Source organism: Lucilia sericata, unplaced genomic scaffold, assembly GCF_015586225.1.
Source record: "Lucilia sericata isolate MDLA Ls3-8-SP2 unplaced genomic scaffold, ASM1558622v1 Contig000216F_arrow, whole genome shotgun sequence".
Classification (NCBI taxonomy): domain Eukaryota; kingdom Metazoa; phylum Arthropoda; class Insecta; order Diptera; family Calliphoridae; genus Lucilia; species Lucilia sericata.
Genome location: NW_023994244.1, coordinates 434,362 through 449,049, shown reverse-complemented (window position 1 = coordinate 449,049; position 14,688 = coordinate 434,362). Strand labels below are relative to the sequence as shown.

The window sequence follows — 14,688 nt, the reverse complement described above, 5'->3', positions numbered from 1 at the left end:
TTAAACTAGTAAATAAACTAGATCATAATAAACAGACTAGTTCGTAGATTAGTTCATAGACTTTTTCATAGATTAATCATTAGACTAGTAAATAGAATAGTCAATAGATTAGTCAATACACTAATCAGACTAGACAGTATAATAGTCAATAGACTAGTCAGTAGACTAGTCAATAGACTAGTCAGTAGACTAGTCAATAGACAAGTCAGTAGAATAGTCAATAGACTAGTCAGTAGAGCAGTCAGTAGACTAGTTAGTAGACTAGTCAGTAGACTAGTCAATAGACTAGTCAGTAGAATAGTCAGTAGACTGCTCTATTGACTAGTCTATTAACTAGTCTATTGACTATTCTACTGACTAGTCTATTGACTAGTCTACTGACTAGTCTACTAACTAGTCTACTGACTGCTCTACTGACTAGTCTACTAACTAGTCTACTGACTGCTCTACTGACTAGTCTATTGACTATTCTACTGACTAGTCTATTGACTAGTCTACTGACTAGTCTATTGACTAGTCTACTGACTAGTCAGTAGACTAGTCAGTAGAGCAGTCAGTAGACTAGTCAATAGACTAGTCAGTAGACTAGCCAGTAGACTAGCCAGTAGTCTAGTCAGTAGACTAGTCAATAACTAGTCAATACTCTAATCAATAGACTAGTCAGTCAATAGACTAGTCATTTAGAAAAGTCAATAGAATAGGCCATAGACTAGTCCATTGAAAAGTCTTTTTAAAACAGTCAATAGAATAGTCCAGAGACTTCTTCAATAAAAGTTAGATTTATTTCAACTGTATCTCTCTTGGCTCTTCTAACTAAATCAAGACAATTAAAATATAAAGTTTACCGCTAAAGCAAGAGATAAAAGCATAGTGCCTACTAGAACACATTAAGTTTAAATTGAAACTTCACACTTCGAAGTACATTTTGCTTAAGTGTCTCAAGAGGAAATTTTTTGTTTACATTTTTAAGGGGGAAGGAATATTTTAAATAAATTTCTTTCAAGAACTAATCTTTTAAATTTCTTTTTAAAACACTTACCTGATTCCATTAGCATTTAAATGCCTAAAAAGAAAGAATAAAAACACAAACACATTATCATAACTATTTAAACAAATTGCCCTGTTAATTTAACTAAATATTGAAATAAAAACATAAAAAATATACAATATTTATTTAAAACAAGCTAAAGAAAAAAAGACTCATTCATATCTTAAATCAAACATAAATGGAAGTACGTCATTGGCTCATGACAATGAAATTGAATAACAAATAAATCTCATCATAAATTTATTTTTAAATAATGAAAAAAAAACATAATAATTTGTTGGGATTTTTTTGTAAGAAAATGAAATGTTATGGGTCTGTAGGTGTAGTTGTTTTTGTTATTGTTAAATAATTTAATTTCTTTATGATTATGGCCACACGTCGCCAATCATTTTGTTGTCAGTGAGACAAACAACAGAAAAAGAAATCATTTATAGAATTTTAAAAAAAGGATCTCTGCGGAAAAAAAGGTTGTAGATAAAATTTATGTTTTTAAGAAAACAACAACAATAAACCCAAAGTATCAGTAGACTGTCTATAAATGTTTATTAAGGTGCAATTTATGGTGCACGTTTTACGTTTATGAGTGTTTTTGTAATTTTTTTTTTTCATAAAAATATAATGTTTATTTTCTTTTTACTTAAAATTTATTTCTCATTTTTATATTATTTATTTATGAGTGTATGTGTTTTTTTGCTTTTTTCTTTTAGAAAAATCGGATAAACATCAACAAAGTCTACAACATGATCGTCGTTTATTCACTAATACATCAACTTTAAAATCTGGTAATGTTTATATTGAGGAAAATAGTTCAAAATGTTAAAACAAAAGATGGTGGCTGACTGACTGCCGAAATGCCAGAGGCTGGCTAAAAAACCACAACCAAAAAAAAAAATTTCAAACTTTTAAGCGAAACGACGAACTGGAACATACTTAAATTAACACATTAAAAAATTTACAACAAAAAAAATATAATTCTTATAATTAAAAAATTAAAATAAAATTTTACAAAATTAACAATAATATACATTGTTTAAAACGAGTATGTATAAGAAGAAGATGCAAAGTAAAAGAAATGAATGAATATCTTAACTAAAAATGAGGGTCAGTTTTGCTTAAGTAAGGTTAAATTTTATTTGAAAAAAATTATTTTATTGTATAAAGTAAAACAAAAGTGTTTTTAAATTTGGTCTTTTAAACTTAGTTTAAACCATTTTGAGCTTATAGTAGTTTATGTATAAAAACAAATTTTAAGCTAAACTAAGTTTAAGTTAAACTGAGTTTAAATTAAGTTGCTGGATTTGTATTTGAAATTTGATTACTTTTTAAGTTTAAACTGATAGTAAATTTAACTAACCTGAGTTTGAACCTAACGTTGTTTTAGTAAAATACTAAATTATTAGCCAAACTAGGTTTAAGTTAAACTGAGTTTAAATTAAATTGCATTTGACTATAAAAATAAGTTTTTTTTTGGAAAAATGTTAATTCAATTAAGGTTTTTGAATTTAAACTAAACTGAACATAATATCGATTAAATGTTAAAACAGTTTTTAATATTGAGTTTTAACTAAGTTTAACTTAAACTAAAATTATGTTAAAATGTAAAGCTTGCAATAACAGAATTAAGTTAAAACTTATACTAAGATTAAGAGCGTTTTGAAAATTGTGCATATTCAATTAAGCAAAGGTTAAACCTAGTTTAATCTGAATAACTTAAACATAATTTAAACTTAATAATACGTGTCTTGAAAGTAAAAACGATTTATTAGTTTTGGGCCCATTGTTTCAATCTTTGGTTATTATTTAATCGGTAGATCTTATATTAGTTTAAATAACTTTTGTATAAAAACTGTTAATATATAGTTAAGTTAAAAAATAACCAGATATTGAGAAAATGGGGGATAATCTAACATTCAATTACAGGTTTAACTAAGCCCAGTTTAATTCAAAGTTTAAACAGTTTTAACAATTAAAGCAAAGAAGTTATATATTAAATGAGGTTTAATTAAGCCAAATCACTATTTACACTTTTGAATGTATACGAAAAAAACTATTGCTCCTAAGTTTTAATTTAGAGGAAAAGAAAAGTAAAACTAAGTTTATGTTAACTGACTTTAGTGTAATATGAGAAAAAAAAGCAAAAAATTATAGATTTGTGTTGAAATTTTAAAACACTGGCATGTAAATATCTTAGATCAAGTAAACGTAGTTTATGTTTAACCGTTACATTGAATAATAATGTTGAGTAAAACTTAGTTTAAGTTAAACTGAGAAATACAATAAATTTCTTTGAATGTTTAAAAACTGACATGTAAATCCTAGATCAAGTGAGCCGAACGTTAAAAACAATACAAGGTTAACCATAGTTTTAGGTTATGATCAAATTTGCTTAACATTTAATCTAAATAGTTTAGTAGGATGGAACAGGTAAAACTAAGTTTAAGTTAAACTGAAATCAAGTACGTAGAAAGTTAAACTATATCAAGTGAGCTGAAGGTTAAAACAATACCAGGTTAAACATAGTTTAAGTTGACGAGCAAATTCGGTTAAAATTTAATCTAAATAATTTAGCAGGAAGAAACAGGTAAAACTAAGTTTAAGTTAAACTGAGTTAGGTAAAATTATTTAAATGAAGAAACAATTGTTTTATTGAAAGTTTAAAAACTGAAATGTAATCCTAGATCAAGTGCGTGGAAAGTTAAAACTAGGCAAGTTTAAACGTAGTTTAATGATAAAAAGTTAAAGTTTGTTAGATAAGATCTTGACTTTAACCGATGGACTGTAACTATAATTCAGAATAAAAACTTTAACTATACTACGAGCAGTAGATTAAAAACGTTTAAAAAGTTAGAATGAAACTCAACTAAATAAATCGCTTCAGGTTTTGTTAAAATAGAATCCAAGTTTTTCGAGAATTTAGTTCTAAAATATAAGTTTAAATATGTTTTAATCTACTTGACTGTGTGTATAATTATAAACTTTATATTTAAACCAGGTTTAGCAGTTAAATTATAGTTACATTTGCTCTAACAGATGGTGTTTCTTTTGTTTACTAAAATAAGATTAAACTAGGTTTAAAACGATTTAAATATTTTAAACAATACTGAGCTTTGCAAAAGTTAACTTAACCGTAGTTTAACTGAAATAAAAATTATTTAGGTTTTCTTTAAAAATTAAACCTAGTTTAAAAGATAAAGTTTATTAAGCAATACAAGACATTGTCCAAGGTTAAATATAATTAACTCAATTCTTGTTTAAAACAATATTAACTTAATCTTAGTTTAAACGAAAAAAAGTAAAATTAAACGTAAAGAATTTTATTAACATATTTTCTTAAAAAAAAAACTTTGAAATATTTTTATAAGGTTTGAATTTTCTCAGTTCTAGGTTTAAGCTTAGAACTACTATAGAAAGATTAACCTTAAATAACTGATTAAATGGAGAAATTAAAATTAAACTAAATTTTGAAATAAATATTGCTTAAGAATTATTAAAGGCAAAAATTTTAGAAATTATTAAATTTAAACTAAGTTTTTTTCAAAGATTAAGAAATTAGATTGCTGGATGTTAATTTAAACTAAGTTTAAAGAGAAATGGACTAAAAGGATTATGATTAACTAACAGAAAACAGTAGTGGTATTTTCATAATGTAGTTTAAACAATTTAATGTTTATATTTAAATTAAACTTGTAATCTCTGAAACAAGGAAAAAAAACTTAAACTTGGTTATAATTATAAAGGCTTAAATTACTAAATATATGTGTCTGTGGCATATAAAAAATTGATTTTTGGGATTAGTGTAAGTAAGCAGGTTATAAATGTAAAAGTAATTTAACTGAAAACTTCAATTAACTTAAACTAGGTTTAACTAAGAGACAAAGCTTAAACTATTTTAAATGAAATCGAAAAGTTTAAAGAAGTGTAATAAGAAAATAAATCTTAATTAAACTTTAATTTATTTACTATATTAACGAGAGGAATGCGTTTTAAATTTAATCAATATGATAAAAGTTTAATAGGTAGTTAAATTAGTTTCTTAAACTCAGTTAAAGTACAGTAAAAGGAATTTTTAAATGTCTAGATCATGATATGCTTATTAGAAAATAACTTAAATTCTATTTGATTAACTTTGACTAAAACTTATTTTTACTTAATTCTATAGTTTTACAAGCTCAGTTTAAACTAAGTTTAAAATCATATGAATTAATTTGTAAATATCAATTCCAAAACATTATAAAACAAACATTAGTGTTAAACTTTTCTTAATAACTTAAATGATATACTTGTAAACTTAACCTTAAGCACTGTAAAACTGACCCTTGAAAAAACTTTCTTAATTTATTGTATTAAAATAAATAAATTTGTTGTCTTGTTGTACTATTTTTTCTTTTCTTTCAACTTTTTGTTTATGATCTTTAATAAATAAATAAAAAACATAAAATTCTAAAAAAAAACATTTAAAAAATTTCAACAAAAAACTGTTTCACAAATTTTTCTAAGTGTAAATAAAAAATTAAAAAAAATTTCAAAAACTTTAACGATTAAAAAAAAAGTGTTTCCGTTTTGAAATCGTTTTGATTTCCAATTTCCACAACAAAATCTCTTTAATGTATTATTTTTCTTAAAAAAAACTCTCCCTCTTTGTCTCCTTTTCTATAATTTCTAAAATATTACCTTAATTATTTTAACAAATTATTATTAACTTAAAAAATAAATATTAATCTTAAATATTAAAAAAAACAACAAATAATTTTACTTAATGTAAATATTTGCTATAATAATAATTAATTATAATACTATAAAATTAAAATAAAAAAATTGAAAAACAAGCGTTTAATAACGTTTCAAAGAAAAAAAAAAAAAAAATGAAGGTGTTGTGCTGCCATCTATAATATGTTTAGCAAACCCCGCCCCCCACGACTTTACAGTTAAAGTAATAATTAAAGAATATCTGCTGCATATCAACAACTTTGTCATCATTAATAATTAAGCTTAATAAAGAAAAATTATAAATTTTAAAACCCCTCTTAACAAATAAATGTATACATTTTCATTTGTTTTGTAATTTTATAATTTTTTTGTAAATGAACTAAATTTAATAAATAATAATTTTTAGTAGTAATAGTTAAAAGCTACTACTACAAACAACAACTCTCTCTCTCTACTTGTACTCGTAAACTGTAACAATATTGATTGATTCATTGATTATTATTTTTAAAAATAATAAAAAATCTATTAAAAATTTGAAAAATAAAACAAAAAAACTAAAAAAATTGTGTTATTATTTAGCGGTCTACTTAATGTGACCCTCTTACGATAAAAAAGCACTATACAATATATAACCCATAATGAACGGGATTTATAGAGGTTTACTGGAAGTACTAAATGGACATTTGATGAAAGGCAGACTTGCAAGTCGATTTGGCTTCAGCCATCATAAATACAACTGCAGATGCAATAACAGGGAACTACACTATATCCAACCTATTTTCATTATAAGTCAATTCCTGCTTAACAGTAAGGAATTAAAGCTAATATCCAAAAATATTAACAAAAATAGTTTTTCGGAAATCCTCAAAATGCATATGGAAAGTGCCGCTAATTGTTTTTTTGTTATTCCCTTATTTAACCTCTACAAACAGATCCTCATTGAAAAGATTTCTTAAAAGTGTAGAAAGTGGAGTTTTGAAACGTACGTTGGAGTAAGAGTGTTACATTCGGCCATGACGAATCTTATACATATACCCTCCATCAAATCATATGTCGTAAAAAGTCAATTTCGGAGGGAGTCCTCATAAAATTTGGTAGACATAATTTCGCTCTTACAAAACTTCTTTTATTATGGCATTATTAAGTCCGTAACGAGCGTTAAGTCATTTTCTGAAGGATACATTCTATGGATTGTAGGACAATTTATGGACCTATGTCCTATTCTCTAATCTAGTCTATAGTCCTAATCTTAATGATGTTAATTAACAGATTTAAATACTTGGTAAACAAGTAAATAGTCACAAGACCCTTAAGATATATGTAGATAAATGGGAAAAATTGGTAGATAATACGACTTTACTCTATCTAGCTATCTATCTATCTATCTATCTATCTATCTATCTATCTATCTATCTATCTATCTATCTATCTATCTATCTATCTACTATCTATCTATCTATCTATCTATCTATCTACTATCTATCTATCATCTATCTATCTATCTATCTATCTATCTATCTATCTATCTATCTATCTATCTATCTATCTATCTATCTATCTATCTATCTATCTATCTATCTATCTATCTATCTATCTATCTATCTATCTATCTATCTATCTATCTATCGTATCTATCTATCTATCTATCGATCTATCTATTACTATCTATCTATCTATCTATCTATCTATCTAATCTATCTATCTATCTATCCTATCTATCTATCTATCTATCTATCTATCTTATCTACTATCTATCTATCTATCTATCTAGCTATCTATCTATCTATCTAATCCTATCTATCTTATCTATCTATCTATCTATCAATCTATCTATCTATCTATCTCTATCTATCTAGCTATCTATCATCATATCTATCTATCTATCTATCTATCGTATCTATCTATCTATCTATCTATCTATCATCTATCTATCTATCTATCTATCTAATCTATCCTATCTATCTATCTATCTATCTATCTATCTATCTATCTATCTATCTATCTATCTATCTATCTACTACTTAGTATCTATCTATCTATCTATCTATCTATCGATCTATCGATCTATCTATCTATCTATTATCTATCTATCTATCTATCTATCTATCTATCTATCTATCTATCTATCTATCTATCTATCTATCTATCTATCTATCTATCTATCTATCTATTATTTTTATTATTTTGAGGGAAGTTGAAACACGTAATATGTTTCCCATTACGTTATTTGTAAATTCGAATTCGTTTAAGAAATCTTCGTGCTAAATACAGTTTTCCAACCACATGTGTGCAATATTGACAATAAGAAAATAAAACTACAGACATATTTATTTTAACTCTAAAAGCAAACACCCTGTATAATGAAATTTTTAAAATTTCCACAATAATTTATAAATTTTTTTGTTTAAAATAGACAAGAGAACCAAACAGCAACATTTTACCAACAACCAATATTATCATACATACTATGCTGGTTTTGTTGTTGTTGTTGCATGGTTTTTGTTAAAAGTCAATTTTTACAATTTACACAAGTCACTTTGGTATTCCAGGCACGTGTTCATACTTGAACAGAGACTATTGCTACAACAACAATAGCACTATTATTACATAGATGGTGTTTTTGTTGTTATTACAAAAACATATGCGTAGTTTATACAACAACAGCAACAACAACAGAAAATCTAATGTTCAACTCAGCCCTGCAGCCATTCAGCCTACAATGTTTTGTATGATCGTTGTACTGCTGCATACAACTGCAACTAACAACAACAAATCGTACATACTGGATCATCATCGATCGCACCACAAATATAGACGCATATATTGCTGTTGTTGGTTGGTTGCAGTTATTATTATGGTTGTTGCAGTTGTACTAAATGTGGAGGCACAAACCAATTTAACACTGTTGCCAACTTTTTTCCCAAAAATATCGCTAAAGTCGACTGAAAAATAGCTAGAAAATAGCTAAATTCAAGACATTTTGAAAAATTTAGCGATAAATCGTCAAAATAATATTTATTATATGATTCTGAAAAGAAATAGCTAAAAAAACTAGCTAAATTTTTCAGATTTTTTATATTATTCTAAAAAGTCAGCGATTTATCGCTAAAATCTATATACATACGTAGGAATGGGATAGTGATACAAACATATCTTATAACAAACACATAAGAGAATCTTTTTTTATGTTAAATATTTTCACTTTGGGTTAGGAAAAATGTCAAGTTGAGTTTAATTTCGATATGCGACCCTATACAGATTGCTTTAGAAATGTTGTAAAGATAAATTGAATTTCGAAATGCTGGCCATTATGGATCGATCCTTTATTTTCGGCATAAGAGTATTATTTATTTTTCCATTACAATACAATTACAAATTATATTCTAATCTAATTTAATAGCAGGGTGACGATAACCATACGACCGTTGTAGTGTAGCAGACCAGCCTACCGGGGCACCCAAGGTTATTATTATACACTCTTTTGTGGGAAGTTTATCTGCAATATCGATATGCGGCCCTATACGCCTTAGAAATGTGGTAAATTCTTAGGACTTTATGGATCGATCCTTTCGTCACTTATTTCCAATGTTCACTAATTTTTAGAATTATGGTAAATTTTATTATCATATCACTCATTTACTAAAAGACTAGAATAATTAAATATTCGTTTTTTAATTGAGTACAACAAAATATACCCCTTTTAAAGTTTTTCGTATAACTTTACCTGTACGCACAAATATTTGCTCCTAATTATGTTCTTCAGAATATTCAAAATAAGTATAAAACACACAGCAAAAACTCAAATAATTTACATTGAATGCATATTTTTATATACATACATACATACATATATGTAAATATCGTCATTCGTAGCAACTTGTAAGCGATATTATCAAAATATAAATGAATAAAAAATGCCTTAAAATCTAAAGAAAAATCGCTAGATTTCCCGCTAATAGCTAAATCATATTTTTCCCCGCAAAATGGGATTAAAAATCGCTAGATTTGACGAGAAAATAGCTAAATTGGCAACAGTGCAATTTAAAATGCAAACGAGCCAAACAAACATTTGCAATTTCACGCGGTTTAAATATGGAAAACAGAAGGAAAAAATTATAAAAACAACATTAGCAGTTCATATGGAAAAAGTTTTTTTAAAAACGATTTTCTTTTATACAATGTGGAAATAGATTTTTTGTAAATAACTATGCAACAACCAACAACACTGTTGGTAGCGCATGCAACATTAATTTATGTTTAAAAGTATGTATGGGTAGGAGACTCCTCATGTACTAGTATGACTCCATTGATGTATGAGGTTGTGTTGCAAGCACAACAATGTATTGTTGTTTATGGCATATAATGGTTTATAGTGTTGTTCTTGTTGTTTGTTGTTTACAAGGAATATTAATGTTTTTGAAAAAAGGACTGCTGAGGTCAATGCTAAGAGGTTCTTTTTCATCAATCAGAAGCACAATGTTGCAAAATGTATTGAATTTATTTTTTTCCTTTTTGGTTTCGTAATTTAAATCTTGTTTTAGGATCAAGGTTTTCTTGCACTATGGGAAGCAGGCGTAACGCGTAACGCAATGTTATGTACCTACTTTAAGGTCGAAGTCCAATAAATAATGGTTAAGGTCGGTCCAATATTCCGTAGCTTTTGAGCTCATAATTGTGTTAAATGTTCTAATGTCACTACAAAATGACAAAACTGAGTCTAAATGATACGCCGATTTCCGTAATAACCCTAGGCGCCCATACAAGAGCTGTTCAAAAAATAAAAATTCACTTACAAACACAAAGATAGTTAGTTAGTTAGTTAGGTAGGTAGTAGTTAGTTAGTTATGTAGTAGTTAGTTAGTTAGTTAGTTAGTTAGTTAGTTAGTTAGTTAGTTAGTTAGTTAGTTAGTAAGTTAGTTAGTTAGAGTTAGTTAGTTAGTTAGTTAGTTAGTTAGTAGTTTAGTTAGTTAGTTCGTTTAGTATAGTTAGTTAGATTAGTTAGTTTAGTTAGTTAGTTAGTTTGTTAGTTTAGGTTAGTTTAGTTCGTTAGTTAGTTAGTTAGTTAGTTAGTTAGTTGTTCGTTAGTTAGTTAGTTAGTTAGTTAGTTAGTTAGTAGTTTTAGTTAGTTAGTTAGTTAGTTAGTAGTTAGTTAGTTAGTTAGTTAGTTAGTTAGTTAGTTCGTTAGTTAGTTAGTTAGTTAGTTAGTTAGTGTTAGTTAGTTAGTTAGTTAGTTAGTTAGTTAGTTAGTTAGTTAGTTAGTTAGTTAGTTTTAGTTAGTTAGTTAGTTAGTTAGTTAGTTAGTTAGTTTTAGTTAGTTAGTTAGTTAGTTAGTTAGTTAGTTAGTTAGTTAGTTAGTTTTAGTTAGTTAGTTAGTTAGTTAGTTGTTAGTTAGTTAGTTAGTTAGTTAGTTAGTTAGTTAGTTAGTTAGTTAGTTAGTTAGTTAGTTAGTTAGTTAGTTAGTTAGTTAGTAGTTAGTTAGTTAGTTAGTTAGTGAGTTAGTTAGTTAGTTAGTTAGTTAGTTAGTTAGTTAGTTAGTTAGTTAGTTAGTTAGTTAGTTAGTTAGTTAGTTAGTTAGTTAGTGTTAGTTAGTTAGTTAGTTAGTTAGTTAGTTAGTTAGTTAGTTAGTTAGTTAGTTAGTTAGTTAGTTAGTTAGTTAGTTAGTTAGTTAGTTAGTTAGTTAGTTAGTTAGTTAGTTAGTTAGTTAGTTAGTAGTTAGTTAGTTAGTTAGTTAGTTAGTTAGTTAGTTTTAGTTAGTTAGTTAGTTAGTTAGTTAGTTAGTTAGTTAGTTAGTTAGTTAGTTAGTTAGTTAGTTAGTTAGTTAGTAGTTAGTTAGTTAGTTAGTTAGTTAGTTAGTTAGTTAGTTAGTTAGTTAGTTAGTTAGTTAGTTAGTTTTAGTTAGTTAGTTAGTTAGTTAGTTAGTAGTTAGTTAGTTAGTTAAGTTTTAAGCCACAGTGCTGGTAAATTTAATTGTTTTTAATTTTTTCATTTACATGTCACAGCAGCTGGTTGCCAATATAACAACTTGACAGATGCTGGAATTCTGTCTATTTTACAACACGGATGTTCTACGTAGTCGTTACAAAGTGAGCGCTAAAGAAAATTGAGCAGTATGGCAATGGATGAAGCAACAACAACAACGAAAACACACAACACATGTAACGTAATAAAGAAGCAACAAATATATCTAAAGTATTCAAAAGTTATTTTTAAAATACACATCGAAAGAAAGACAAAATTACTAAATATCCAAATAAAGAACAAGCAATAAAACTGAAAATGCAACTAGGTGCAACATGCAACATCCATATAACTTTCAAATTTATGAGCATCTTTATTACAACTGCACACCAACCAAACAAATAAACACACAAATGAACTAATGTGTACGTTTGTTGCTGTCGTTGATAAGTCTATTCTTGTTGTCAATTGATTCAAAATATATTGATGATGAAAATCCCAACAACAATGAAATGGAAATTTTAAATATTTTAAACAAACCGGAAGGAAATGCTCAATAAGTGTTTCCCCCCTTTACGTCTGTCAGCCGGTGTTATTCGTCTCAACAATCTGTTGGTACTCGTACTAAAGTGGTAAATAAGAATAAAGAAAAGATAATGATTAAACCCGAAGAGCAGGAAAACTAAATGTATTTTTCTGAATTAATTATGGAAACAAAAACATGAAAAACAATTAAACTGCTCTCAAGTAGAATTATATTTTTTAAAACATTTGAAAATTTAATCAGTCATGGTTGTTTAAGTAGATTTATGTTAAGCACTGCTGCCAGAGAAAGAACGAAAGCGGAAGGAGAGGGTAAGATGCAAGAAGAGCAATTTAATTGAGTATTTTAACATAAAATGTTTGATCATTTTTGTTGTATTTTTAAGTACTTCCACTTTTGTGGTTGATTTTTGTTGGTTTATTTTTAGATTTTAATCTTGAATATTTCTAATAAATAGCGCTAAAACTTTAATTTATCGACCAGAAATAGTTTGTGGCCATGATCTTGGTGGGGAAGAGGTAAATATTTGGAATGTTTGGTGTGAAATAAAAATTGCTTATTTATTTATTAGAAAACGGTAATTTATTCTTTTATTTATTATTGACCATAAAACAGTATTGTAAAAATAGAAATAAATGACTTGTGTTAGTTGCAATTGTATTATTTTTTTTTAATTAAAAACAAGTGAGAAGTCTATATTCACCTTTAAAGAATCATTATTTAATTTTTTAGACACAAAAACAAAATACGCAAAGCATTAAAACACACACACATCCAAACATACGTTTTTTCCAATAAGCAATGTTGTATGTAGTTGAAATTTTCAGAGGTTGTCTCGGATTTTTGCTCATATCTCCGTTTATTATAGACGGATATTACAGATTGAAGATTTAGAACCTGAAGATATCTGGGGTCTTCAGAAAATTTATTTGAACAGACACACAGAGGAGGTGGTGGGTTTCCCACCTCAGGCACTGGTTAATGAGCGTACAACAGGCCCGATAGAGGCCTACGTGTATTTCTTCAGATTTGATGTATATACATCCTTCTTTCAAATAAATAAACTAACTAACTAACTAACTACTAACTACTAACTAACTAACTAACTAACTAACTAACTAACTAACTAACTAACTAACTAACTAACTAACTAACTAACTAACTAACTAACTAACTAACTAACTAACTAACTAACTACTAACTAACTAACTAACTAACTACTAACTAACTAACTAACTAACTAACTAACTAACTAACTAACTAACTAACTAACTAACTAACTAACTAACTACTAACTAACTAACTAACTAACTAACTACTACTAACTAACTAACTAACTAACTAACTAACTAACTAACTAACTACTAACTAACTAACTAACTAACTAACTAACTAACTAACTAACTAACTAACTAACTAACTAACTAACTAACTACTAACTAACTAACTAACTAACTAACTAACTAACTAACTACTAACTAACTAACTAACTAACTAACTAACTAACTAACTAACTAACTAACTAACTAACTAACTAACTACTAACTAACTAACTAACTAACTAACTAACTAACTAACTAACTAACTAACTAACTAACTAACTAACTAACTAACTACTAACTAACTAACTAACTAACTAACTAACTAACTAACTAACTAACTAACTAACTAACTAACTAACTAACTAACTAACTAACTAACTAACTAACTAACTAACTAACTAACTAACTAACTAACTAACTAACTAACTAACTAACTAACTAACTAACTAACTAACTAACTAACTAACTAACTAACTAACTAACTAACTAACTAACTAACTAACTAACTAACTACTAACTAACTAACTAACTAACTAACTAACTAACTAACTAACTAACTAACTACTAACTAACTAACTAACTAACTAACTAACTAACTAACTAACTAACTAACTAACTAACTAACTAACTAACTAACTAACTAACTAACTAACTAACTAACTAACTAACTAACTAACTAACTAACTAACTAACTAACTAACTAACTAACTAACTAACTACTAACTAACTAACTAACTAACTAACTAACTATATGGTCGGGGCTATTATATTATAGAAATTACAAACGGAATGACAAACTTACATACATATACTCTTCTCACGAACGTGAAAAGTTGTAACTGCTTAATAAAATAAATCTTAGAATACTAACGGTATTACTCACGTAACTGATAACGTCATATGTTTGATATGACGTTATCTAGGATGACACTGCACATTTTGTGGCCTTTGAATACAGGATCACATAGATCACCGAAAGATATATTCAACCCCTTACCAATCAAACCCGTTATTTTTTTATGTGTGAATTGAAACCGATATGGCGAACTTGTGGGTTGCACAAAAGATCTAAAATAGGGACGTGGTGCTTAGCACCCTTTCATCTAATA

The 14,688-nt window shown here is 27.0% G+C and overlaps 1 protein-coding gene across 1 annotated transcript in view; it reads left to right on the top strand.

Moving 5' to 3' along the window:
• LOC119602235 (tumor necrosis factor receptor superfamily member wengen) overlaps positions 1 to 5,423 on the top strand; it is a 45,893-nt gene extending 40,470 nt beyond the window's left edge. The window contains exon 5 of the mRNA XM_037953642.1: positions 1,756 to 5,423. Within this exon, the coding sequence (XP_037809570.1) occupies positions 1,756 to 1,868 (113 nt within the window). The 3' untranslated portion in view covers positions 1,869 to 5,423. The remainder of the gene's footprint in view (positions 1 to 1,755) is intronic.
• Positions 5,424 to 14,688: the final 9,265 nt, after the last annotated feature.